General features: G+C 43.5%; 1 protein-coding gene across 17 annotated transcripts in view; it reads left to right on the plus strand.

The window, feature by feature from the left end:
* The window catches only part of ZNF572 (zinc finger protein 572), a 53,957-nt gene that overhangs the window by 17,021 nt on the left and 9,856 nt on the right, over positions 1–27,080 (plus strand). For 3 of the 17 annotated variants that reach the window (XR_009054043.1, XM_057737543.1, XM_057737541.1), the window contains exon 1: positions 20,662–21,249. Coding sequence is in view for 6 of the 17 variants with exons in the window: in XM_057737538.1 (XP_057593521.1) it covers positions 20,249–20,336 (88 nt within the window). In the remaining 11 variants the exon portion in view is untranslated. Of the gene's footprint in view, positions 1–7,730; positions 18,698–20,166; positions 20,337–20,661; positions 24,089–27,080 lie in introns of those variants that run through there. The other 14 variants (XM_057737527.1, XM_057737534.1, XM_057737533.1 and 11 more) reach the window with 14 other exon arrangements.

Genomic DNA, 27,080 nt, shown 5'->3' on the forward strand with positions numbered 1-27,080 from the left:
GTTCTACTAACAATATAGGCGTTGAAATGTTTATAAGGTACATGGTAAGATAAAGCACATAAGTGATTAAGTCATTGTCATTAGGATTCAAGATCTGGAGCATAAAAGAAAGAGATACAAGTACAAAATCAGAGATATGAAGTTAAAATTCTGTAATCTTAAATGTTCCTATGCCTGGTGCCTCAGTCGTCCTTGGCCTCTCTCTCCACTGGGCAGCTCATCCTCCAGGGCCCCTCAAAGTCGGTTTTGGGCTCACAGCAGAGCTGTCTCAGGGTGTAGATGAACTTCTTACGAAGTGGCATCCAAGAGGCAGAGAGCAAAGCCCCCAGGCCAGTTAAGAACTATGCCTGGGCATGACACAGCTTCGCTTCCACTGGATTCTATTAGTCAAAGCAGTCCCAAGGCCCCTGGCTTCAAGGGGGTGGTGAAACACGCTGCCCCTCTTAATGGAGGGGCGGCAAGTTCGTAGTGCAGAAGAGTGTGCAGGATGGGAGGTGCTGTGTGGCCAACTCTGGAAAACACAATCAATCACAGCAAGTTGGTGGATGACGACGCGGCAGAGTTGCTTAGTAGTTCCACCCACCAGGTCCAGAAGAGCACTGTTGCCCCAGCTCGTGGCCAGATGTCCCGGGTACCTTTCATGTTTTGCTTGCCAGCCATACCTCCCCCCTTGGTCTAATAGCACCTCCCTCAATTTCTTTTGGGAAGCTGACTCTTTTGCCCTTTATGTGTTCCTGGCCAGCTACCCTATCATGATGCTTCACGTTATGGTACATAAATGACTCAGACGAACCAAAGAGCTCCATCTCCTGGGCATAATTACTGCTTCCAGGTGGGCATGTGGTGTAAGCTGGGTCAATCAGGAACTACCCTAAGACTTTACACGTGGATGCTGGAAGAGACCATGTGCATCCTCCTCCAAGAGCTGTCAGGACTCTGTGAGCTTAGGAATGTTGGTGAAGCTTGCCTGAGTGAGAATAAACCCACAGAACAACACAGCAGAGAGATGGCAGAGCGAGAGAGAGAGAGGGACCTGATGACATGTGTGAGTCCCTAATGGGGATTCTAAGGAGCTTTAGCAAAAAGCTAAGACTCGTCCCAAGCCTTTCTCAAGCACCACTATCCACAGTTCTGTGCCAGAACTAAGGATGTTGCCTTTCCACTTAAGCTTGTCTGTTCTGCTGGATTCAGGACAGTTGCACTTAGACTGAGACATGGGGGCTAGTTGGAGCATAGGGGTCAGTAAATAAAAGTTTTTAGGCTAAACTTATGCCAAACCGAATCTTGGCTATAGTTATTTGCACATGAACATCAATTGGAAGGAAATAGACTAAAGCCTACATGGGGTTTCTTGGGGAATTTTAGTGCCTGGGAAACTATCATTCTGCCCTTACAAAGCCCTTGACCCAGAAGCAGGTCTAGGGTCCAAGCCCACACCTGCAGGAAGGAACTGTGTCCCCAAGAGGGACATGACCTTGAACGCGGTTTCAGATGAACCAGGCAGAACCTTCCAAAGGGAAAAGTCGAAGGCCACAGAGCGTGTCAGCCAAGGAAGTTTCCCTGGGAGAGCAGAACCAGGGTTGACAGATGGACCCACCAAGTGACTCATTCACTGGCACAGATGAAAAGTCTTTCCAGCCCCTGCCTGGTACGATTTGAACATTGCTATGGCCCAGTGACTCGTGTGTTTTCTTTTCATCCCCCTTCTGAGTGGGGCTTATTGTTGCAGTTTTCCTGTTCCTGTGTGGCCATTGTGCATTGGGTGTGGAAGAGTTGGGGGGAGATCACTGTCTCTTCCAGTTGTTGTACCACCAGGAGCTACACCTGGCCCTGACTGCTTATCTCTCAGGAGCTCCTGGTCTTTGAGCTGAATCAAAGTCCTTGGGATTTGGGGCTTGTCTCCCTTGGACAGGGGGTAGATGTGTCTGTGTGTGAGACGTGCCTGCAAACACTTGGTGGCCAAAAGCGTGGATGGTGGCAGACACCCTTAGGCACCACCCAGTGCCAGCTCTTCCCCTCTTTTAGATTCATGAGACACTCGATTCTTGTCTGGGCACCCGGCCAGCGTATTTCCAGCCTCCCTTGATGCTAGGTGTGGTCAGGTTCTCAAATGAAAATGAGTGGAAGTGATAAAAAGAACTTCTGGGTCGCGCCCTTAAAAGGAAGGGGCGTATCTCCCTTCCCCTTCCCTTACCCCACACCCTGCCGCTGGAATTCGATGTGCCCGGGAACCATGTTGGACCCTGCAGTCTAAGAGTGATCCTAGGAACAGCCGATTCTGTGTCAAAACTTCAGAACCTATAAAAACCCAGCTGACCAGAAGTTGTGTTCTTTTCATTTTTGAGGCTTTTATAAATTCAGCAACTCTGGGAAAAGATAGAAATCATATCCTATAAAAATTACTGTAATACTGGAAAGGTATAAAAGTGTTAACCGTGGGATGCTATAAAATTGAAAGTAAAGATTAGAATAAATAAACAAACAAATGCCTAGTACTAGCACTTTTACTACTGGTTTTAACAATGCAAGTGTATGCAGCTTTTCAGGTGGGCTACCTACAGGCTAACAGTAAGAGAACTTTCTTATTCTCACTCTTGTTTTCCATCTCTCTGTAAAATTCCTCATAGCATTAGCCAAAGATACTGATGTTATTGCAAGTCTGGGGCCATAAAGAGCTGGATAGGGAGCTAAACACATCTGTAGTGCAGCTCTTACCCCCAGAACTCCCAACAGAAGTGTGTCCCTCTGGAAGTACTGTCTCCAGGGTAGGAGACTAACAGGGTTAAGGAGCTCATTTCAAGGGCACCACAGCCTCTGCTGTGGGCATATTTTGCTGTGGGATTAGATCATCATTTCAGGAAGAATTTATGCCAACAATCCAGGCACTCAGTTGAAAATATGCTCATAAACCTCCTCTTAGTTTCTGAGCCATACATCATCAGCAAGTCCCCTCCTCATATAAAAGGAGGCGAAAACAGAGTAGTTTCCCTCACATCCATGAGCAGTGTCTCCCCTCTGGCTTTGCAGTGTCTCAGAAAACATTTCCCTGGAGTATAATCATTTCTGCAATCAAAGCGACATGCTGTGCACGTGTTCTCTCCTTTGTAAGGTGTTTAGAGCATGTATAAGAATCTGATTTATTAGATTCACAGTTTTAATTACTTGTTTATATAACAGCTTGATTACAAACTTGTAATCAATGTTTAAAAGTCTGGGAAAATTTAATGTTAACTTTTTATGTTTTGGTTGATTGTATGTAAATAGTGAATAAATATTTAGAAATGTGAATGCTAAATATTAAAAGTTGTTTTAGAGGTTAATGTGTTAGTGCATTCATTAAAGACAGGTGAATTTTTCTTTTAATAGCCACTCAGACATTAATGCTATGCCTAGCCAAGAATAGGTGATTTAAAAGCTAGTTTATTAACTTTTATGAGTTTCAGTTTCCTTATCTATACAGACAAGGGGTTGGACTTCATCGCTGCTAAGGTTTCATCTATCTCTAAGATATCAGATTATTATTAAAATTCAGGAACTCTTTTGTTCATGTTTTCACCAGATTTTTACCATCCCGGAACAATCAACCATAGACGCCTGATCCTCCACAACAACTTAACACCTCCAAAATGCCTTTCATTCTTTTATAATATCACAGCTGCCTCTGTGTAAATAGACCGTCAGCATTTCATCAAGGCACATGTCTCATTGATAGGTTTGCCAGGCACACTTACAATCAAAACTCAGCCGGTCTCACAGATAATTACCAGCTTCAGCACATCTTGGTTACTGCTGTCAGTAAATTTTCTTGTTCTGTGCACCAGCTTCCCACAGCAACGGAAGAGAACAGAACTGCCCACTTCTTCTGACATTTTCCATCAAATTTTTACAAAGGTCGAACATTTGAATAGTGCTTCACTGTTTACAGAGCAACTTTCCTTTCACACAATTACCCTCATTTTATAGATGAACTAAAACTTGGAGAGGTCAAATGACTCCTCAAAATCACACGGCTAGTAAGTAGCAGGGCAGGACTCAGACCCAGGTATGTCTGACTTTAAGCCCAATGGCTTTTGCATAAAAATAGCCCCAACTGATAGCAACATCTGTGAACCACATAGGGTGGTCATGAAAGCTGTTTCCCCGTTTGCCAAAATAGAAACACTGAGTAACACTCATTCCAATACCTCCTTTCCCCTATATTAGTTCTTGACCAAGGTTGTCTTTAAAGGCTGGACAGAAGGAAAAAAAAACGCTTGTGGTTTCAATTAAAATGTATCAATCAATAAAGAGAACTAAGTGAAGCGCCAAAATGTTGATGCCTTTCCACCTGCTGTCTGTGCCTGATGCTTTACTCTGTTATAGCACCTTGGAGGAGTGTAGTGTTTCCTCTCAACTGTTAACTGTTAGCTGCCAACTGTTAGCTGCTAACTGACCAAGGTTGCCTTGCTGATGTCATGCCTGGTCATGTGACGTGCTTTGGCCAATGAAATGTGAGCAGAAGTGACATGTACCGGGTACCAGCAGAAGCTTTGAAGAGCTACTCTCTTATTTCCACTCTCTCTCTCTTTTCCCTCTGTTGTGAGATCAGCATCCTCTTAGATACAGGCTGGTCCTACTAGCTTGGTCCCCTCATGAAGATGTGGAGCAGAGTTTTAGCCAACCTATAAAGATCAAGTAATGTGATAAACCTTCACTGTTGTCAACCACTGAGATTTTGGGGACCATTTGTTATTTCAGCATAATTTATCCTAAGCCAGCAGATTCAAGCAATTATGTCATAGTATTGGAAATATTTGTCAACTCCATGGGACACTAGGCTTCAAGCAGGTACTATTCTTTGCCATCGTTCAGCCCCAGAGCCTAGCAGAGTGCCTGGCATATAATAGGTAACAAAAGAATCTTTGATGAGAATAGATGGAAGGAGGGATGGATGACCAGTAGGATCTTAGAATGATACTGTGAGTTCAAAATGGAGCACGGTTTCCTCGGGATAGAACCATGTACTAATAAAACTCACATGGATACCACTGTGGGCTCTGATTTCATCACTTCCACTGCTATCCAAATAATGATGTAGGACATAGCCGATTACCTCAAATAGTAATATTCTAGCTCCTACCATCCATATCTGCACTTCCTAAAACATCATCTCTAGGTCTCGCAGTTTGTGACTCCATGAGTCAGCGACTTCTGTTGACTAACCAGTAAAACTCAACAGGAAACATGACATAATAGCTGTCCGCCCTGACCCTGATGCCTTAAACGTGGCTGACCCTCCCACCCACCATGCCCATGTGAGTGGGAGAAAGGCAGGTTCAGGCAATAGCTCTTGGACCAAGTATTCACCAAGAAGACGCTGTGATGGTTCTCCCTTCTTTCACTCCCTGATGTTTTCTGCATGGCTCCATGCTAACGGTAGAGCATAGTAGTTCAGGGAACATTCTTGATTGAGTCAGAAAGACCTTGATCAAAACTTAATTACACTATTCACATAGCATGGATGCCATTTGGAACTTTGGAACTAGAATGGCCCTTCAGGATTGTCCCCAGTTCTGCCAAGATGAACAGGCTAGTGTAGAGAGATCCATTTCTTGAACCCTTTTTTCCATCTCCAAACCTGATCACGTTTACAGCCGTTCAGCCTGTTTGCTGTGACCCTGAGCTCAGGAATGTGGCTGGACCGTAGTCTGGGAGCTGGAATATGCAAGTTGAAAGAATTTTTTAGGAGACTTCTCTTCTTGCTTCTCTTCTGACAATAGTTCGATACATTTCTCCAGAATCTGCCATGAAAAACCTGACCCAGAGCTGTCAGGACATGTCAGATGTCGCCTGCTATATCATAAAAGTCCTTTAGAGTCATCAGAAACTTTTCTTCCCTGGCATCTGTCTCCTAAATCACGACCCAAACAACTCTGTCTGCTGTTCCCCAGGGGGAAGAGAAGCAGCCATTCATCCAATTCTTTTCCTTCGTGCCCTCAAATGATCAACTTCCAGTACCCTTTTCTCCTCTGGAGCTTTGCTCCAGGTCACAGCTAGCACCTGTGGGGTCAACCACTCCCTTCCTCTGAGGAATGCTGTTGACAGAATATATACAAGGCGATGCACCCTAATAGCACAATGACTAGCTGTTCTTCATGGTTTAACACCTTGACCTAAAGTTTGCATTAAGTTCCTCACACTTTGTCTCTTTTCTAGGATGGTTCCACCAAGCTGCTAACGTGTGAGGAACCTCTTCCTGCAAAGCCCCTCATAAGCCACCCCTACTACTGGAGACTGTCTCTCTCTGACTCTGTCCTGACTCCTCTCACAGGCTACATCCACTGTGGACTGACATTCTGGCAGCTGGGGAGGGAGGGGCTCGGTGCCTCACCAGAGAACACACCAGCCTCCCTAGAGGTCACGCCACAGGCTGGGAAGTGGCAGGAGGGATGGGCTGGTGAAAAGCACGAGAGCGCAGAAGGTATGGCCAGTGACCTAACACAAGTCTGTTCTTATAAAGCTGGTCCAACTTAAATTTCCAGTAACTTCATTAGAAATTCTGATGACAGTGGTGTTTTTCTAAGGAAACAGAAACACAAATGCAAAAGGCAGTTCTCAGGAAGGGAATTCCAATGACTCGTTTCTAGCTGAACATTTTCAAGTGATTTCTTTCTTAGAAATATGGGGAAGTCCCGACACAGATGCTGTGTGTCCAGCACCCTGGGGACAGGAGGAGGAAAACCGGATATATTTACTGTATGCCAGACCCTGTTCTCAGCACTTTCGCCATATTAATTCCTTTAAACCTCCTACCATCCTATGAGATAGGTTCTATTATGATCATCCCCACATGGCTGATGAGGAAACTGAGGCACACAGGTGTTAAATAGTTCACCCAGGTGGCAAATTTGTCAGGTGGTTGCAGAGTGGCAAAGCCGGGTGTCACGTGATATCACTATTTTTCTGTATGCAAAGTAATGTCAATTGAGTACCTAGTATTCAATCCTCTAATTCTCTAATGAAACTCTCAAAAATCCTAGGTAAGTAGTGTCCCCTTCTATTTTACAGATAAGAACACTGAGACTCAAAAATAAATAAATAAATAAATACGAATTCAGTGACTACCAATGTCATAGAGCTAGCAAGCCAGGATTTGAATGCTGAGATGGAATTCCACCTTTTAAGGTGGCTAAATGACAGAAAGATGCTAATTCCCCAAGGAGGTGAGAAGCAGTGGCTGTTTTCTGTACAATTGTTCTGGACAGGCTCTTGACCAGAAGTGGGAATGAGCCCGGACAGCGAGGGTGGGCACTGCCCAGTGTCCCAGCAGATGGCTGCCCTCGGGCTCCAGAGCATTGGCCAGCAGCCCCGCTCTCTTCACGCCATGACCTATTTTTGTTCACCCACTTAGTTCTCTGGCCTATTTCTTTCCTGAAGAATTATTTCGTAACCTTCTCTGAGTAACTATCACAGGCTGAACATAGCATTCCTGAACTTGGAGATGAAAAAAAAATATGCCTTCAAATGATGCAGAGCAATATTTGCAATCCAGGTAGAAAAACCAGAAGGAAAATTAAGAAGATTCTTGGACCTGCCCTTTCCCTTGCATTCAGGTTGGTTTCCATTTTACAACAACTGACCAGAATCATTGGCGACTGGGGGCCTGGATTGTTCGACCCGCTTTTCAGCTGGTCCCTCTGCATCCAGAAATTTCTACAACCTATTAGGATAAAATCTTTCTCGACCCTGCTTTTCAGCATTGCATCTTCAGCACTTCAAGCTGGTTCCCCGTTGCCAATAAACCGGCTGTCCCTGTCAGATCCTGCTGCCAGAATCAAGCAAAGAGTGAGTCAAATGTTGGTAAGTGCTGTAGAGGTGTTAATTTGGCAATGTGATTGGATACTGTTGTGAGCTATAAAAAACTATGGCAGAGGGGCTGCCTATACAACTAAATGGGTGTCATTAGATGTAAAAGCTCCCTTTTTCTCTCCTTTCTGTTTCTCAAGCCCAAACCTGCTGGTGCTGGTTCTGGTGTTTCCTCCTTTTTTTTTTTTCCCTGAAAGCCCTGGGACCTGGCTGCTCTTCTTCCCCTTGGCCAGCTGCCTCCTACTCCACTCCTTGGGGTGTCTTATCTTCGGCTCCACCTGACTGCCTCATTCTCCAGAGAGAAATCCATGAGTCTTAGGATTTTACAGAACATGCAGTTACAAAAACAGCAAACATAGGGAAGTTTAAAAATCTCACAAATTTCATGTGGACATGGCCCCATAAGAGCCCCTGGCTCCCTCACAGATGGTTGGAAGCCCCATTGGAGCAGCACTCAGCTCTGAAGGTGGGGCCCACCCATGGTCACCCTCCTGGCCTGACTCCCACCCTGGGATTTCAACATCCAAATCAGAATGTCTTACTCCCCCTGCTGGAAACTCTCCCCTGGCTTCCAGGTGCTTCGAGCAAGCTCTGCGTTCCTTTACCTTGGCCTTCAGGCCCTCCAGGCCCTCCAGGGTCTGGGCTCTGTTCCTCTAGCCTCCTCTTTGCCGCTCTCCTCTTCAGCCTGTAGTCCAGCCCATGCCAGTTCTCTTGCTGTGCTTGGGACACCTCCGAGGCTCTCCACTCCAGGAGTTTTGCACAAGCTAGTCCTTGTCCCTAGAACACCCCCATTTATTAAGGATAATTCCTTCTCCACGGAGGGTCTCAGCTAAGACAGCTAGTTGCAATGTGTGATTCTGACCTGGATCCTTTTGTTGGTGTCACTAACACAACTCAAGTAGACTTCTGAGAATTAGACAGTAGTCATTATCAATGTTAACATCCTGATTTTAGTGCCTATATTGTGGTAACATAGGAAAATTACTGAAAAGTCACCCTGACAAAGAGAGGTGATTGCGGTAGCTTGTCTCCAACATGGCGGACCACCACCAATTCCTTCTTCTCTGTGCACACAAGCCAGAGTTGCAGCCTGTTCCTCTGCTCCCTTAAGGGTGGCCTGACTTATGACTGCTTTGAGCAACAGAATACTGCTGAAGGCAGGCTGTGTGCCTTCTGAGGCTAGGTCCCAAGGAGCCTTGCCGCTTCTGCCTGGGTCTCTCAGAATGCTTGCTCTGAGGGAAGCCAACTGCTGTGTAAGAAGTGTGAGTACCCTGAAGCCACCGTGCTGTGAGGGAGCCCAGGCTAGTCACATGGAAGGACCAGCTACAAAAAGATGCCCTCAGACCACCATCATCTGAGACACACCAAGTAAGAACTGCTCCACTGAGCCCATCAGGCCCAGAACACAGAAAGATAATAAATTATTTTAACCACTACGTGTTAGGTTTGTTACACATTTATATAGAATACTAACAGTGGTTGTATTTGAATGGTAATGGAACTATGATGTGTGTAAGCTTTTTGATATTTCTCTCTCTCCTTTTTGCATTAAGCATATATTAATTTGTAATTAAATAAACCACTTATTTTCCCCTAGCACTTTGGGTTAAAAGTAGCATTACCTCGTGTACCTCCCCAAATATGGCTGCATCCACCAGACAGAATGCATTACTCACTGTGATATCCATAGCATCTAACACAATGGTTGGATACAGCAGATGCTTCATATTTGTTGAATAATTGATGTATGGGAGCACACTGAAAAAATTCCTCCAGGGTGAAAGGCTGTTTATTTATTCATCCATTTATTTACTTAGAGAGATTTATGTTAGTCTGACATTATGCTTTAAAAAAAAAAACAAAACAACTAGTTCTATGTTCTCTTTTTAAAAAAAAAGATTTATTATTTATTTGTCCATTTATTTATTTTTGGCTGTGTTGGATCTTTGTTGCTGCATGCGGGCTTTCTCTAGTTGTGGCAAGCGGGAGCTACTCTTCGTTGCAGTGCGCAGGCTTCTCATTGTGGTGGCTTCTCTTGTGCAGAGCACGGGCTTTAGGCACGTGGGCTTCAGTAGTTGTGGCTCTCAGGCTCTAGAGTGCAGGCTCAGTAGTTGCGGCGCATGGGCTTAGTTGTTCCATGGCATGTGGGATTGTCCCAGACCAGGGCTTCAACCCGTGTCCCCTGCATTGGCAGGCGAATTCTTAACCACTGCATCACCAGGGAAGTCCCTATGCTCTCTTTAAAAGACCCCTTTAAAGTAGCTTAAAGACACCAAAAAGTGCAGCCATGTGTTTAGGCTATGATTTATTATCTTTTCCCCCCCTTCCACATTTATCTCTCCATGCAATTTTCTCCTCTGCTTCATTCTGTAACTTCCCCACTCTATGTGGACATTTTGCCACCATATGTCTCCCTTTGTACTTGTATAAGAAAAGGTAGCACAAAAAAATAAAATTATAAACCAGTCTCTTTCAGGAATAAAACTTAGATGAAATACCAACAGCTCAATTCAATCAATATATAAATAGACTAATACTTTTTTTTTAATTTACTTTATTTATTTATTTATTGGCTGCATTGGGTCTTCATTGCTGTGCAGGCTTTCTCGAGTGGAGGCTACTCTTCACTGTGGTGCGCAGGCTTCTCATTTTGGTGGCTTCTCTTATTGTGGAGCACGGGCTCTAGGTGCATGGGCTTCAGTAATTGTGGCACATGGGCTCAATAGTTGTGGCACACAGGCTTAGTTGTTCTGCGGCATGTGGGATCTTCCCCCACATGGGAAGATCTTCCCAGAGCAGGGATTGAACCCGTGTCCCCTGCATTGGCAGGCAGATTCTTAAGCACTGCGCCACCAGGGAAGTCCCCAGACTAATACTTGTGATCAAGTAGGACTAAGTTCAAGAATACAAGGATAACAGTAGCACCAGATAGGATCAAGGTGGCAGAGTAGGAGGACGTGCACTCACTCCCTCTTGCAAGAGCACCGGAATTACAACTAACTGCTGAACAATCATCGACAGAAAGACACTGGAACTCACCAAAAAAGACACCCCACATCCAGAAAAAAAGGAGAAGCTGCAATGAGACAGCAGGAGGGGCACAATCGCATTAAAATCAAATCCCATAAATGCTGGGTGGGTGACTCACAAAATGGAGAACAGTTATACTGCAGAAGTCCACCCACTAAAGTGAGGGTTCTGAGCCCCACATCAGGCTTCCCAACCTGGGAGTCCAGCAACGGGAGGAGGAATCCCCAGAGAATCAGACTTTGAAAGCCAGCGGGATTTGATTGCAAAACCTCCACAGGATGGGGGAAACAGAGACTCCACTCTCGGAGGGCACACAAAAAAGTGTGCTCACCAGGACCCAGGGGGAAGGAACAGTGACCCCATAGGAGACTGAACCAGACCTACATGCTGGTGTTGAAGGGTTGCCTACAGAGGCTGTGGCTCACCGAGGAGATGGGCACTGGAGGCAGGGGTTCTGGGAAGTGCTCATTGGCATGAGCCCTCCCAGAGTCCGCCATTAGCCCCATCAAAGAGCCTGTAAGCTCCAGTGCTAGGTAGCTTCAGGCCGAACAACCAACAAGGTGGGAACACAGACCCACCCATTGGCAGAAAAGCAGATTAAAGTTTTACTGAGCTCTGTGCACCAAATCAGATTAAAGTCTTACTGAGCTCCTCCCACCCAGCCCTACCCACCATCAGTCCCTCCCATCAGGAAGCATGCAGGAGCCTCCTAGATAGCTTCCTCCACAAGAAGGCAGACAGCAGTATCAAGCAGAATCAGCAGTATTTTGTCTTGTGGAACTGAAAACCACAGCCACAGAAAGATATAGAAAATGAAAAAGCAGAGGACTTTGTACCAGATGAAGGGTCAGGATAAAACCCCAGAAAAACAACTAAATGAGGAGGAGCTAGGCACCCTTCCAGGAAAAGAATTCAGAATAATGATGGTGAAGATGATCCAGGCCTTTGAAAAAAGACTGGATGCAAAGATCAAAAAGTTTACCGAAGACCTAGAAGAATTAACGAACAAACAAACAGAGATATGCAACACAATAACGGAAATGAAAAATACACTAGAAGGAACCAATAGCAGATTAACTGAGGCAGAAGGGCAAATAAGTGACCTGGACGACAGAATGGTGATAATCACTGATGCAGAAAAGAATAAAGAAAAAGGAATGAAAAGAACAGAAGACAGCCTAAGAGACCTCTGGGACAATGTTAAATGCACCAACATTCGCATTATAGGGGTTCCAGAAGGAGAAGAGAGAGAGAAAGAACCCAAGAAAATATTGAAAGAGATTATAGTTGAAAAATTCCCTAACATGGGAAAGGAAATAGCTGCCCAAGTCGAGGAATTGCAGAGTCCCAGGCAGGATAAACCCAAGGAGAAGCACGCCAAGACATATAGTAGTCAAGTTGACAAAAATTAAAGACAGAGAAAAGTTATTAAAAGCAGCAAGGGAAAAACAACAAATAACATACAAGGGACCTCATATAAGGTTAACAGCTGGTTTCTCAGCAGAAACTCTGCAAGCCAGAAGGGAGTGGCATGATATATTTCAAGTGATGAAAGGGAAGAACCTACAACAAAGAACACTCTACCCAGCAAGGATCTCATTCAGATTGGACAGAGAAATCAAAAGGTTTACAGACAAGCAACAGCTAAGAGAATTCAGCACCACCAAACCAGCCCTACAACAAATGCTAAAGGAACTTCTCTAAGCAGGAAACATAAGAGAAGAAAAGGACCTACGAAAACAAAAACAAAACAATTAAGAACATGGTAATAGGAACATACATATCGATAATTTCCTTGAATGTAAATGGACTAAATGCACCAACCAAAAGACACATACTGGCTGAATGGATACAAAAACAAGACCCATATATATGCTGTCTTGAAGAGACCCACTTCAGACCTAGAGACACATACAGATGGAAAGTGAGGGGATGGAAAAAGATATTCCATGCAAATGGAAATCAAAAGAAAGCTGAAGTAGCAATACTCATATCAGATAAAATAGACTTTAAAATAAAAAATGTTACAAGAGACAAGAAAAGATGTTACATAAAGATCAAGGGATCAATCCAAGAAGAGGCGATAACAACTGTAAATATATATGCACCAAGTATAGGAGCACCTCAATACATAAGGCAAATGCTAACAACTGTGAAAGAGGAAATGCAGGGCAGAAATAGAGACACAGATGTAGATAACAAACATATGGACACCAAGTGGGGAAAGTGGGGAGGGTTGGGGGGGAATGAATTGGGAGATTGGGATACCAACTTGTACACTCTAAATATATGCTGTTTATTGTCTGTTAACTGTATCTCAATAAAAGCTCATTAAAAAAAGAATACAAGGATAATGTAACAATAGAAAATTTGTTAATATTAATATGTTTCATAGATCAAAAGAGAAAAATATTATCATCCTAAAGAAAAGATTCTTAGTAAACTGTATCATGAGGAATACTTCCTTAACATGATAAAAAAATAATATTAAATGAACACTTACTGAGATATAGTGTATGCAAGGCACTGCATTAAGTTTTAGGGACTAAAATATTAAATAAGGCAAGTTTACAAAGGACTAATCTCAAAAATATATGAACAGTTCATCCAGCTCAATATCAAAAAAAACAAGCAACCCAATCAAAAAATGGGCAGAAGACCTAAATAGGCATCTCTCCAAAGAAGACATCCCGATGGCCAAGAGGCACGTGAAAAACTGCTCAACATCACTAATTATTAGAGAAATGCAAATCAAAACGACAATGAGGTATCACCTCACACCGGTCAGAATGGGCATCATCAGAAAATCTACAAACAGTAAATGCTGGAGAGAGTGTGGAGAAAAGGGAATGCTCTTGCACTGCTGGTGGGAATATAAATTGATACAGCCACTATGGAGAACAGTATGAAGGTTCCTTGAAAAACTAAAAATAGAGTTGCCATCTGACGCAGCAATCCCACTGCTGGGCATATACCCAGAGAACACCATAATTCAGAAAGACACATGCACTCCAGTGTTCATTGCAGCGCTATTTACAATAGCCAGGACATGGAAGCAACCTAAATGTCCATCAACAGATGACTGGATAAAAAAGATGTGGTACATATATACAATGGAATATTACTCAGCTGTAAAAAGGAATGAAACTGGGACATTTCTAGAGACATGGATGGACTTGGAGACTGTCATACAGAGTGAAGTGAGTCAGAAAGACAAAAACAAATACCGTATATTAACACATATATGCGGAGTATAGAAAAATGGTACAAATCAACCTGTTTGCAAGGCAGAAATAGAGACACAGATGTAGAGAACAAACATATGGACACCAAGTGGGGAAAGTGGGGAGGGTTGGGGGGGAATGAATTGGGAGATTGGGATACCAAATTGTACGCTCTAAATATATACAGTTTATTGTCTGTTAACTGTATCTCAATAAAAGTTCTAAAAATAAATAAATAAATAAGGCAAGTTTCTGCTTTCAAGAAGCTCAAACATGTACTATTGATCACAAAACATTACTAGTTTCCTCTTCTGCAAGTGGACCTTTGGTCTTACAACTGAGAATTCATCCAAAAGATATTTCAAATTAAGATATTTTCATAATGTTCATTGCAGTATATTTTTAGTAGCAAAATCTCTTAACCTTAATGTCCAGTAATAGGAGATAGTATGGAAATTTCTTTGTGTTAACTCAGCAGAATATTATGCATTCATTAATGTTTCATTCAGTACCCACAGTGTGCCAACAACCTAACAGACAGGCTAAATTAGTTCAAAGACAATGCAGTGATATTGAACACTGTATATGTAGTAAAACTAGTTATTAAAAGGAGAAGAGAGTTTCTCAGCATTTTGGATCAGATAGTTTTGTTGGGGGCTGTGGGTTTGTCCTGTTTAGCAGCACCCCTGGTCTCTACTGGTGGGTCCGTAGCACACCCTCCTGCTTAATTCTTTGGGTCTTTTTGGTTTGGTTTGGTTCTTTTTTTTTTTTTTTTTTTGGCTGTGTTGGGTCTTAGTTGCAGCATGCAGGATCTTCGTTGCAACATGTGGGATCTTTTGCTGAGGCACATGGGCTTCTCTCTAGCTGTGGCGTTCAGATTTTCTCTTCTCTCTAATTGTGGCATGCAGATTTTCTCTTCTCTAGTTGTGGTGCGCAGGCTCCAGAGCACGTGGGCTCTGCAGTTTGTGGCACGTGGGCTCTCTAGTTGAGATGCGCGGGCTCAGTAGTTGTGGCTTGCAGGCTTAGTTGCCCTGCGGCATGTGGGGTCTTAGTTTCCCAACCAGGGATGGAACCCATGTCCCCTGCTTTGCAGGATGGATTCTTTACCACTGGACTACCAGGGAAGTCCCTCCTGCTTAGTTCTGACAACTAAAAATGTCTCCACACAATGCCAAATACCTCCTGGGGAGCAAATTTGCCTTTGGTCGAATATAATACGTATTCAACATATAACACAATTTTCCATATATAGTTTTGTCTACAACTGTATAAAAACCTATATGTAAGTGAATAAAAAACGGAAGAAACAATGAGGGAACAATACTTGCTATGGTTATTGGTGGAATTCTGGTTGTAATTTCTTTTCTCAGATTTTCTAATTATTTTAGCAGTAAATACAGCCCATTTTTAAAATGTGCCTTTTGAACAGATTTAGGGAAAGCTTTCAGTCCAGGAACACCAGCAAAACTCTGTGGCTGTGCCCTTTGGGGGGCTGATATGTGATGTTAATTTCCCTATGCAGCCCCTGAGTTCCAGCACTCCACAGAGAGGCCTTGGCTAAGTGTACATCTCCCTATATGTGTGTATCAAGACCACCGATTTCTGCTCATAGCAGTTCCCAGGTGACTGTGTCTGTAATTTCTGGTGCACCTTTGATACCAGCTGTTATGGTTAGTTTTATGTGTCAACTTGACTGGGCCTAGATATTTGGCCAAACATTATTCTGGGTGTTTCTGTGAGGGTAATTTTGGATAAGATTAACATTTAAATCAATAGACTCAGTGAAGCAGATTTCCCTCTATAATGTATGTGGGCCTCATCCCATCAGTTGAAGGCCTAATTAGAACAAAAAGGCTGACCCTCACCTGAATAAGAGAGAATTCTCCTACCTGACAGCCTTGAACTAGGACATTGGCGTTTTTTCCCATCTTGGACCCAAACTGAAACTTGGACCCAAATTTGGGTCTTCCTAGGTTCCCGGCCTTTGGACTGAGACTGGAACTAAAGCATTGGCTCTTCTGCGTCTCCAGCTGGCTGAATCCATCTGCAGATCTTGGGACTTGTCAGCCCCCAGGACCAACAGGAGATAGATAGATAGACAGATAGATAGATAGATACATACATACATAGACAGTTAGATTTATTATAAGGAATTTATTTGTTTGTTTGCTGTTTATATACTATTGGTCCTGTTTCTCTGGAAAACACTGACTAATGCACCAGCAAAGTTTCACCTCCAGGTCCAACTGGGCCTTTCCAAAGAAGTCCACAGCAAGATGTCACCAGCCTGGTAAGTTCATCAGACTCAAACACAAGCCCCCACTAGTGTGGTTTCCATGTCTAATTCTCAAAAGGCTTTGACCTTGGGCTGGCCCACCATGTTGCATATCCCTGCTCAGATCTGACCTTTGTTAAGGGGTGAACCCACACTGAGCCTTTGTGCTCAATGAAAGGTGACCTTTCCCTTTGCTTCTTCTTTTACTCTAAAGACATGATTTTGGCAAACTATATACATCCCAGAAACAACTTCAGCTTGCTTTTGTGTTGATTTCACTTCTCCACTTTCAGTGTTGGAAAATGACAGAAATCTGCAACCAGCAATGCCCTGCTGTGTGACTGAGAGAGGACAAACCTTTCCTATCCCACTGAGCATTCATTTTTGTGTTTTCTTTTAGAAATGAAGCAAAAATGTATTCTGACAGATGCCTTCGACTCCCTTTGCAAACACAGCTATATAGAGTAGGCTCAGAAAAGTGACGAGATGTTGCTTTAACTGCACTGGTGGTGGAGAATGAGTTAGACTGGGCACAGCACACACTGACACAACCAATCACCCAGTCACATCGTGGCCTTAGGATGCCCATGAGCTCTTGGGGGCAGGCAAACTTGCTTCAAGGTTCCAAATATCTAAGTATTCCCAGAGTGTTACCTTGTGACACAGGAGGGAGTTGCTGAGATGCCGAAGTTCGTGGCTGAGAAAGAGTTTATTCACAAGGCAGCCAAGAAAGGAGAAAGGAGAACAAGTCCATATCCACCTCCCTGGTGAGGAACTTGAGATATTTATGGAATAAAGAAGCAGGCTGGTGTTAGGCGTGGGGAAAGGGGATTGGAGGTAGGGAAAGGGTGAGGTAATTGGTATTCTGAGCAGACACACCTGAGTGACATACTTCTTCATGGAATACATGTTCAAAACTAGAGCTTAGCATGACCTGGGGGTGAAGTTTTCAGCCCTCTGACTTCAAAAGTTCGTGTGTCGAACAGCTGCACAGGCCTGGGTTTGTGGTCAGTGGGTGGCTGGAACTGGGCAGCAGCGGATTCCAGGTTCCTCAACTTAAGCCTCCTCCCTCCCCATTACTGTTGTGACCCACACATCAGAGGCATTGTCCATAAGGGTGGTTAAAAAGTCTGGTGGTATATTACCTAGGCTGCATGAAGCTTGGAGGGTATGCAGTTAAAGAAAAGAAAGAACAACTAAAGCAGGCTTAATTGCTAAAGGCAGGTTACAAGCAAGCGGGTTTTTAACAACCTGTTCCATTATCTGCTGTTCTGTAAGACACATTCGAGGACTTCTGTTAAGGCACCAGCTTCTGTTAACCCTATGGGGTATGGTTTCAAAGTCTGCACTTGTATGCTAAAATCATGGGATCATAGGACGGAAGATCTTGTGCTCAGCTGAACCCAAAGAATTCTGACCAGGGTCATGCTATTCGCACAGATAGACTGGGTAACAATGGAAAATAAACTTAGCCAACCTATGCTAAATTTTCTTCTGTCAAATCTGGCCAACCTATTTTGTAGGGCATTTGTGAGAATCAAATGAAATAATAATAACAATGAAAATGGAAAATACTTACATAGTACTTATTACGTGCCAGGCACTGTTTTAAGTGCTTTTACACATGTGAACTTCTAACAGCAGTAAAAAATTTAAAATCGTGAAAGCATTCTGCAAAAGCAATGTGTTAGTATTAGAAATATAATTACTAATCATTGTCATCGTGCACTTTTGCATAAGCAACTATATCCAGAAGCAAGTTCTTGCCGTAACAGATATTGCAGTGAGCACCAAGATATTAATGATGACCAGGAAACAAAATGATCTAGCCAGCCGAATGTGGCAGTCTCTACTCACTCTAGGAAGCCTCTTGGCCTTATCCACATGATAGAATCTGCCTTTCCCAGCAGAAGGACACAGATACTTGATACTTAGCAGAGCCCTGTGGGGCTCCTGGGCACAAAGCCTTTTTCTGTCCCCTGTTTCTCTGATTATGGGAAAACAGCCTTCATTCAGCCTCCATGACCCTCCCTGAGTTCCAATGGGCAGATTCAAGCAGTTGTTAAGTAGGGAAGGGAGGGGACGCACGAGACCTGGGAGAAACAGGCAAGAGCAGCCTTGGGGCAGATCTTGTTTCCCCAGCAACAATACACACAACAACATCTTTGAGCTGTTTTGCAGACGTTGAAACCCCCTCCAGGTGGGAGACGTTAATGATGAATGAGGGTTCGCTGCCCACACGCATGGAGACCCCGGACCAGTTGGACCTGAAGGTGGATGATGCTGACTCCTCCTTAGCTCACCACCCACCCATCAGAAGAAGGCAGGACTGTTACCGCCTTGACCCTTATCGCCTACCCCTGACCACCAGCCCCGACTATAAGACCTCTCCCTGTTCCCCAGAGAGGGGGGCACAGTTCTTGAGGGGCTAGCTTACTGTGTCGCCCTTTGCCTGGCAAAGTAATAAAGCTATCCTTTCCTACTTCACCCAAAACTCTGTCTTGGAGATTTGATTTGGCACTGGTGTACAGAGAAGGTGAGCTTTCAACATCACACAGATAACACCCAAGCTGCCTGCTGCCCAGCTGTCAGACCATACATTGTCCAGGTTGTCCTGATTATTTTCACCAGCCTCTTACTCTGTATCCTGCAGAAACCATGTCACCTTTCCTTTCTTTAATCGTCATTGCATCTTCCAAGTACTCATCTTTCTTGAGCTTTGGTGGCCAAACTGATCAGATGCAGTGGCACAAAACAGAGAACTGATTCCTTATTACTTGACCCAACCAGGTCTGTTTTTTGAACTGTGTTGCTCAGAACTGAAAAGGCACTCACTTTCAAAAAACGAGATGAAGGTTTATGTTTCCTACTGAAGAAAAAAGAGGAGCAGGGCAGTGTGTAGGGTACCTGTCCCCTCTGCCTCTTCCCTCTGATTAAGGTCACCATTCATCCAAGGTACTCTTGAGACAGTCCTGGTTTCCAGTTATTGTTTCAGGATAATTATTCATAGAGCTTCTTTCACTTTTCGAAGTATACTGGTTTCAGTGATTAATCATATGGTTACTTTATTTATCAACCACCGTGGAGGGCTGCATGCCCATGTGGTGCAAGACACACAGTGGGGGCTGGAAGACCAGGGCTCTAGACCTACCTACACCACCGGGCCATGGGCTTAGGCAACTCACTCACCCTCTCAGAACCTTAGTTTTCCTGTCTGCAAAATGGACATGGTTCCTGCTTTGTTCTTTTCACAAACTTGTGATGAGGACTAAATGGCATGTTGGTGTGAAAGCACTGGATCAGCTTTGCACTATCACACAGCTTTGCACCTCACACTTTTTATGATGACAATATAGATCAGATTATTTCGTTCAATTATCTAATACCTCAGTAGGAGGTTTCTCCTTTATGCAGATGAAGAGAATCCGTGTTAGAATAAGAACTGTCATAGGTAAAAATGACTTGTTCTGCACATGAGCTTGACATTATGCAGATGTCACACTGTAAAGTGCCACACCCTTTGTGGATTTCCCCTTCCTCATTTCCTCTCCCACCCTAATAAAGAGTCTCCATGTAATTCATCCCAAAGGAACATGATTGATCTTTCTGGATAATAATAAACAGAGAACTTGATGGTCCCAGTCCTTTGTGAAATGCATATTCTTGGTTATTTGGCCTGATGTTTTCTAGGACATTTATTCTTTTGTAGCGAAGAAACGTCCCAGCACTGAATGCCAAATGTTGGTGATCTGAATGCACAGGATTTCCTGATAGAGTTGTTTTCTATTGCAGAATCCTACCTTCACTTTTTACCCACGTGTGCATCCCACAGAGATGATGGACGAGGAGGTATGACTTCCTTCAGGGACATGACATGCTTGTCTGGGCAGCTCCACTGGGACTTAGGACCCATGATGTTCCACTACTGAGATGGGGTCACAATTCATGGACTACATCCCCAGGTTTGCTTGCCAGAAACACACAGGCGCCCAGGGCACTGGCTGTATTTTATCTGTACTTTCTGAACAATTAGTGGCCCAGTGCCATTATAGATGTCATTTGTCACACTATAAACTTTGCAAAGGAACACAAAGGAAGCAAACACGGAGAGCAGAACAGTGAGCAGTAAGTCAGAGATGCTCCTTCCTTCCTTAGATCTTTCGGGATGTGATTTAATGAAGTCAGTTCTCAGGATTTCCTCTAACAAGCAGAGAAATCCAGTGAATGAATTCAAAAGCTTCAAAGATATACTCTCAAACTGAATTATTTCTTCTTCTCCTTCTTTAGATGTGAAAGAGAGATGAAGAGAAAAGAAAACGCATTCATTCATTCAATAAATAGTTATTAAGCTGCCAGGTACCTTTTTGACGCCGGGAATACAGTAGTAATTAAATAGACAAAGAACTGCATCATGCAGTTGACATTCTAGTCAAAGAGAAAGAGGAAAAGCAAAGAAACAAGTACAAAACAGAATGTCAGGTAACCATAAGTGACTGGGGCGCAATTTTTAGACAGAGGTGCCGGGGAAGGACAGAGTGGGTAGTAGCTCCCTGCTTCCAGTGTTACTTTTTTGAAACTAAAGCTCTTTGCCTTCAGCCTCTTTTCTGGAACTCCCATAGGAAGTGCTCTTTGACTGAGTCCCAAACCAGGCCCTTGATACACTAAAGGACTTCAAATAATCCTCTCTCAAGACAAGAGCTTGGTAAAGAACGCAATTATAGTCTTGCAGCAAAATCTTATTTTTGAATGTCAAAAGCCACATGTTACCCCAGTCTGTCTCTTTGCAGTCCTTCAATAATAAGTTGTGATACCTCTCCCAAGCAGATGAATGGCGCAGGTGAATTGAAAGAAAAAAAAGAAACAAAGGTAAAACACGTAAGCACACGGATCATTTGCGTAAGCACCCCGTCGTTACTAAGCCCCTACTGAGCACCAGTCACATGCCAGCTCCTGACAGAACAGTGGAAAGAAGAGACAGTGCTTTTGCCTCAAAGACAAGTCTAATGGAGTCACCTCTGAGATGAAGAGTTGGGACCAGATTGGTGTTTCTCGAGGATGCTTTGGCATTTGGGACAGGACAGTTTTTTAGTGTGCAGAATCTACCATCCTGTAGTTCGTAGGGCATTTAGCCTTCCTGTTGCTTGCTGTCTTAGTTTGCTAGGGCTGCCATAACAGTCTCATGCCACAGTCTTAAACATCAGAAATTTATTTCTCACCCTTCTGGAGTCTGCAGGTCCAAGACCAAGGTGTCAACAGGTTTGATTTCTCCCAAAGCTCCTCTCCTTGGCTTGCAGATGGCTGTCTTCTTGCTATGTCCTCCCATGACCTTTTCTTTGTACACTTGCATCCCTGGGATTTATCCCTTCTTCTTCTTCTTTTTGTTTTTAATAAATTTATTTATTTGTTTGTTTGTTTATTCATTTATTTATTTATTTATTGGCTGCATTAGGTCTGTTGCTGTGCAGGCATGCTTTCTCTAGTTGTGGTGAGCGGGGGCTGCTCTGTTGCGGTGCATGGGCTTCTCTTGTTGCGGAGCACAGGTTCTAGGCACGTGGGCTTCAGTTGTTGTGGCACGTGGGCTCAGTAATTGTGGCCTGCAGGCTCTAGAGCAGGCTCAGTAGTTGTGGCACATGGGCTTAGTTGCTCTGAGGCATGTGGGATCTTCCCGAACCAGGGCTCGAACCCGTGTCCCCTGTGTTGGCAGGCAGATTCTTAACCACTGAGCCACCATAAAAGCCCTGTCCCTTCTTCTTATAAGGACATCAGTCCTATTGGATTAGAGTCCCATGTTTATGATCTCATTTAACCCAAATTACCTCCATAAAGCCCTATTTCCAGTTATAGTCACATCAGGGGGATTTCAACGTATGAAATTTGAGGAGACACAACTCAATTCATGGCACTTGGCCAAGTAACTACTGGTAGCACCAACCAAAGATAACCAAATATATTCCCACATACTCTCAAATGTTTTGTAGAATCCTAAGAGGAGTTTCCATTCTAATGTTGTACAATATTGAGAATTTCCACATGTACTTTACATAGTTACAAATGCCTGTTTGCCTGCCAATTTTGGCTATCATTTTCTGATGACTGAGAGATGGTTGTCTGAGAAAAGTGCTTTCTTAACCAAGTCCAGTAGAAATGAAATGCATTACTTATATTATTAGGTAAAGCTGATAATATCAACTCTCTTTTAAAAGAGTTTGCTAGCCCTAAATTAATATACTGTTAAGCACAGGCAGATAGACAGAAGTGTTATTTATATAGTGCCTCCCTAGTTTGAATACATTTTTTTTGACAAATGAATATCATAAACGTCAATAGCATCTGTTCTGAGATCCAAAGTAAAAAGGATTTAATGAGGGGTGTAGGGGGAGGAAGAGTCTCAGGGGAATAAAAGGTGAGTTCTAGATAGAAGGAGAAGACAAGGCATGACCCTCTGGCCAGCTGCAGTTAAGATATTAAACACAGTAACCAGGAAGTCTTTTGCATGTGATTTCCATATGAATGCCAGCCCCATGTATTGAGTAAAGTGCCAAGCATAATAATATGAACATTCCACATGTGCTATTATTTGATTTAATATTGCTAAAAGGCAAGGATAGTTCTGCAGTTCTTCACTCTTCCTCAACCTTCTCCTTCCCCCTCCATACACCTCTTGATCCAGTTTGGAGACAAAGATACTGTGAATGAGAAACGATGGTGCACTGGCCTGGGAAAGTGAGTGTGGGAGAACTGAGGGGTGGACATATTTGAGAGCTATTTAGGAAGTGGGATCAGCAGAATTTAGTGACTTTGGGTTGATTAAGGGCTAAGGGAAAATGAACAGTCAAAGATGGTGCCGGGGCCACTTTTTGCCTGGGGATGGCATTCACTGCAGAAGAAAATAGAGGAGAAAGAACGGGTTCATGAATTCAAAAGAGATCTATGGGGCTGCCACTGGGCAGGAAGGATTTTGTTGAGGGCCTTCACTCCCTCTGCTTCCTAGGGGCCTTGTAATTATCTTAAGTTCTTTGTGTCAGTTTCCTCAAAATGGGAAAAGCTGGAATACTCATCCCTACATCATACCGGATGGTTGTGAGGATGAGGTGAGAGAATGTATGTGACAGTGTCTGGGGCATGGAAGGCATTGATCAAATATTCTTCTTCTTCACCTTATTTCCTCCTGCCAGCTCTGGGTCTGTGATTCTGTAGCTACTATTCAACCTGACCCTCGAGCACATCAGCATCTGTAGGGATGGGCTGAGAGACAGAGGGTAAAATGCAGAGGCTGGATGAGGTAACATCTGGTAGGTGTGCTCACTAACCGTAGATCAATCTGAAACTAGAGGGCAGGCGCAGAGTAGGAGATAGGCTGATATCAGAAAGAGCAAGTGTAAAGATGTCCTGAAGAAATTCTTCTGCTTTCACAGTTCTGACTTGTAACCATTCTTCTTGCCAGTATTTGGTGTATTTAGAAACGAATCAAGTGCCCTTAGCCACAGTCCAGGTTTCATAATGTGTACTCACACCTCGGATTTCCAAAGGGTTTTCTCCTCTTCTGGGTTCCTGCATAATCTGAGACCAGTTTTGCAGCTTTCTACATTGTACAGCTCTGTGGCTCTAAGAAACAGAACTGGCCCTAAGAACTAGTATTGTCCTCCATAGCCAGGAATGATGCCTGCTTCATCCTGGTCTTCCGTCTTCTAGAGGAAGATTGGCTTGCAGCAGGGTAGGTGCCAAGATGAGAACACTGGAGACAACCAACCTTAGAGAAAATCCGGCCACAGAGGGGAAGTGACCCTTAATATTCTGGAGACTGGTATTTGGCACCCAGGAAAATCCTCTTTCTGTGTGTGTGTGTGTGTGTGTGTGTGTGTGTGTGTGTGTGTGTGTCTTTCCGCAGTATTTAATTCCAAATGGTTCATATTAGAGAGTATCAATGCTCATAATCCTTTATTACACTCAGGTATATTTTTGCTAAATCACATTGTTACAAATATCACCTTATGTTTGTACCAATATTCTTTCAGATTATACAGGGATGGGTTCACCTGCAGCATGATTTGTGTTTTGCGACAGTCTCCCCAAACAGCTGCCTCTGGAGCCACCTGCTGACACAGTTTAGAATCCTGAACGTTTAGTGTGACTGGGGAAAGAGCCATCTGGGCTAACGTGAGAAAGGCACAGTCTAGGCTCTGCTCCGTTGATCCCCTTGATTTGCTGTAACACCCGAATCAAATCCACACAGACATTTCTTTCCCCTCGCAAACCACACACACCCAACCCTCCCACCCACCTTCAAAAAAGATGCTGCAATTTCCTTGGCCTCTGTTTCAATAAGACAGTCCTCTGCATTGGGAATTTATGGTTCTTTGGCTTCCAGTGTCCTTGGTGCTCTGTGCCAGCTCACACTCCTTCCCTAAACTGAGTCTCCACTCCATTAGACTCCACCCCGCAGGTGCTGCGTTACCGGTACTGGAGCAGTGATTGTTTCAGTAGAAATCCTCTGCACATATTCCCAGGCCAAATAATGCAGGGAGAAGTGGGAGGGGGAATGATGAAGAAAGGGAGCCAAAGATCTGCTGAAAGCACCAAAAAGCCCACCACTAAACGTAACGAGGATAATCCTTAGAATGGGGAAGATGGGTATCGTTGTACCCAAGTTACTTAGAGAAGTTCAATTTCTTAGTAAAGAGTCACAGATCTTGTATGTGAGGCAAAGAATTTGCTGATTAGGACATCACACTGCTACTCACCTCATGGCCATGCACCATCTGTCAATAAGTGATTCTGTCATTTAAACCACCTTCTCTTTTAAAATGCAAATATCCCTGCAAAGGATAAAACCTGACAACGGACAATTTAGTGTGAGCTGTTCTGATTGTATAATCAGATCAGTACTCTATTAGCTCAACAAAATACCATATACTGGTGGCTTAAACAACAGAAATTTATTTCTTTATGGCTGAGGTTGAAAGTCTGAGATCAGGGTGCCAGCATGGTTAGGTTCTGCTGAGAGAGACATATCAGTACTTTCATGTTCATGGCAGACAGTTTGAACTGTTCTTCTCATTGATACTGGTGCCTGGAAACAGCCACAGTTGAAGAAAGGCAGAGGCTCATTTGACTAGTCCCATGTTTCAGCTGGCCAGGGGTCAGGGAAATTTACGCAAACTCCTATTCAAGTTGACCCCCTCAGGAAGTTAACAGCAGGTGACACTAAATATTTGTTGAACAAATGAGTGAAAGAACAAAAGAAATAAGAGAAATTAAAGGGGAAATAAAAGAACTGGATGAGTTTTTTAAATTATTTATTTATTTATTTTTGGCTGCATTGGGTCTTCGTTGCTTCGCATGGGCTTTCTCTGGTTGCGGTAAGCGGGGGCTAGTCTTCATCGTGGTGCGCAGGCTTCTCATTGCGGTGATTAAAAAAAAAGAAAGAAAAACTGAAGGACTGTTTTGGTATGGAGGTGGGAGAGTCAAGAGTTTAGTTGATAGGGATCCCATGAAGGTGGGAAGGAAAGTGACTTGCAGTAGAGGGCTCATTTTATTTATTTATTACTTATTTATTTATTTTTAAGAACTTTCATTGAGATACAGTTAACAGACAATAAACAGCATATATTTAGAGTGTACTATTTGATATCCCAGTCTCCCAATTCATTCCCCCCCCAACCCTCCCCACTTTCCCCACTTGGTGTCCATATGTTTGTTCTCTACATCTGTGTCTCTATTTCTGCCTTGCAAACAGGTTGATTTGTACCATTTTTCTATAGTCCACATATGTGTTAATATACAATATTTGTTTTTGTCTTTCTGACTCACTTCACTCTGTATGACAGTCTCTAGGAACATCTATGTCTCTACAAATGTCCCAGTTTCATTGCTTTTTACAACTGAGTAGTATTCCATTGTATATCTGTACCACATCTTTTTTATCCATTCATCTGTTGATGGACATTTAGGTTGCTTCCACGTCCTGGCTATTGTAAATAGTGCTGCAGTGAACATTGGAGTGCATGTGTCTTTTTGAATTATGGTGTTCTCTGGGTATATGCCCAGCAGTGGGATTGCTGGGTCATATGATAACTCTATTTTTAGTTTTGCAAGGAACCTCCATACTGTTCTCCACAGTGGCCGTATCATAGAGGGCTCCTTTTAAATGGCAAGGACCAATCCTCTGTTGTAATAGAAGGGAAGGAAGAGATGGCTACGGTGCAGATTTAGTATATTTGCATGTTTGATGTGGGGGAGATGAAGCGAATGGCTTCTGTTTTCTCTGTAATGAAAGAGGAGAGTTTAAACTGCTTCTCCAAGTGTTATTCATAAAGTTGCCTCGTAAACTAATTGTTTTATACATGAATGGATGCCTTAGCTCTCTCACTGTTTCGCAGATAACTAAATATACCTCCCAGTTCACAGCAGTGGGAACAGACAAGGTAGGCGCTTAAGAAATACTCGCTTCATTTTGATTCTAATGATAATGAGAAGTCAGCTGATGCCTTGATGGCAAGGAAAAGTATAAGCTCCAACTGGGCCCCTATGATAAGGCGCCTGATAAGTGTGAGGGATGAGAATCAGAGTCGGCAAACCACAGAGGCCACAAGGAAGAGAAACCCACCAGCACGCTCCTTCCTGTCCGGGACCCTAAGGGTTAGGATCAACGAGAACTGGCCATCACTGTTTCCTAGAGAGGCTTCGGCAAGCCCGTTGGGAGGAGG

This window comes from Hippopotamus amphibius, chromosome 5 (assembly GCF_030028045.1).
Source record: "Hippopotamus amphibius kiboko isolate mHipAmp2 chromosome 5, mHipAmp2.hap2, whole genome shotgun sequence".
NCBI classification, from domain to species: Eukaryota; Metazoa; Chordata; class Mammalia; order Artiodactyla; family Hippopotamidae; genus Hippopotamus; species Hippopotamus amphibius.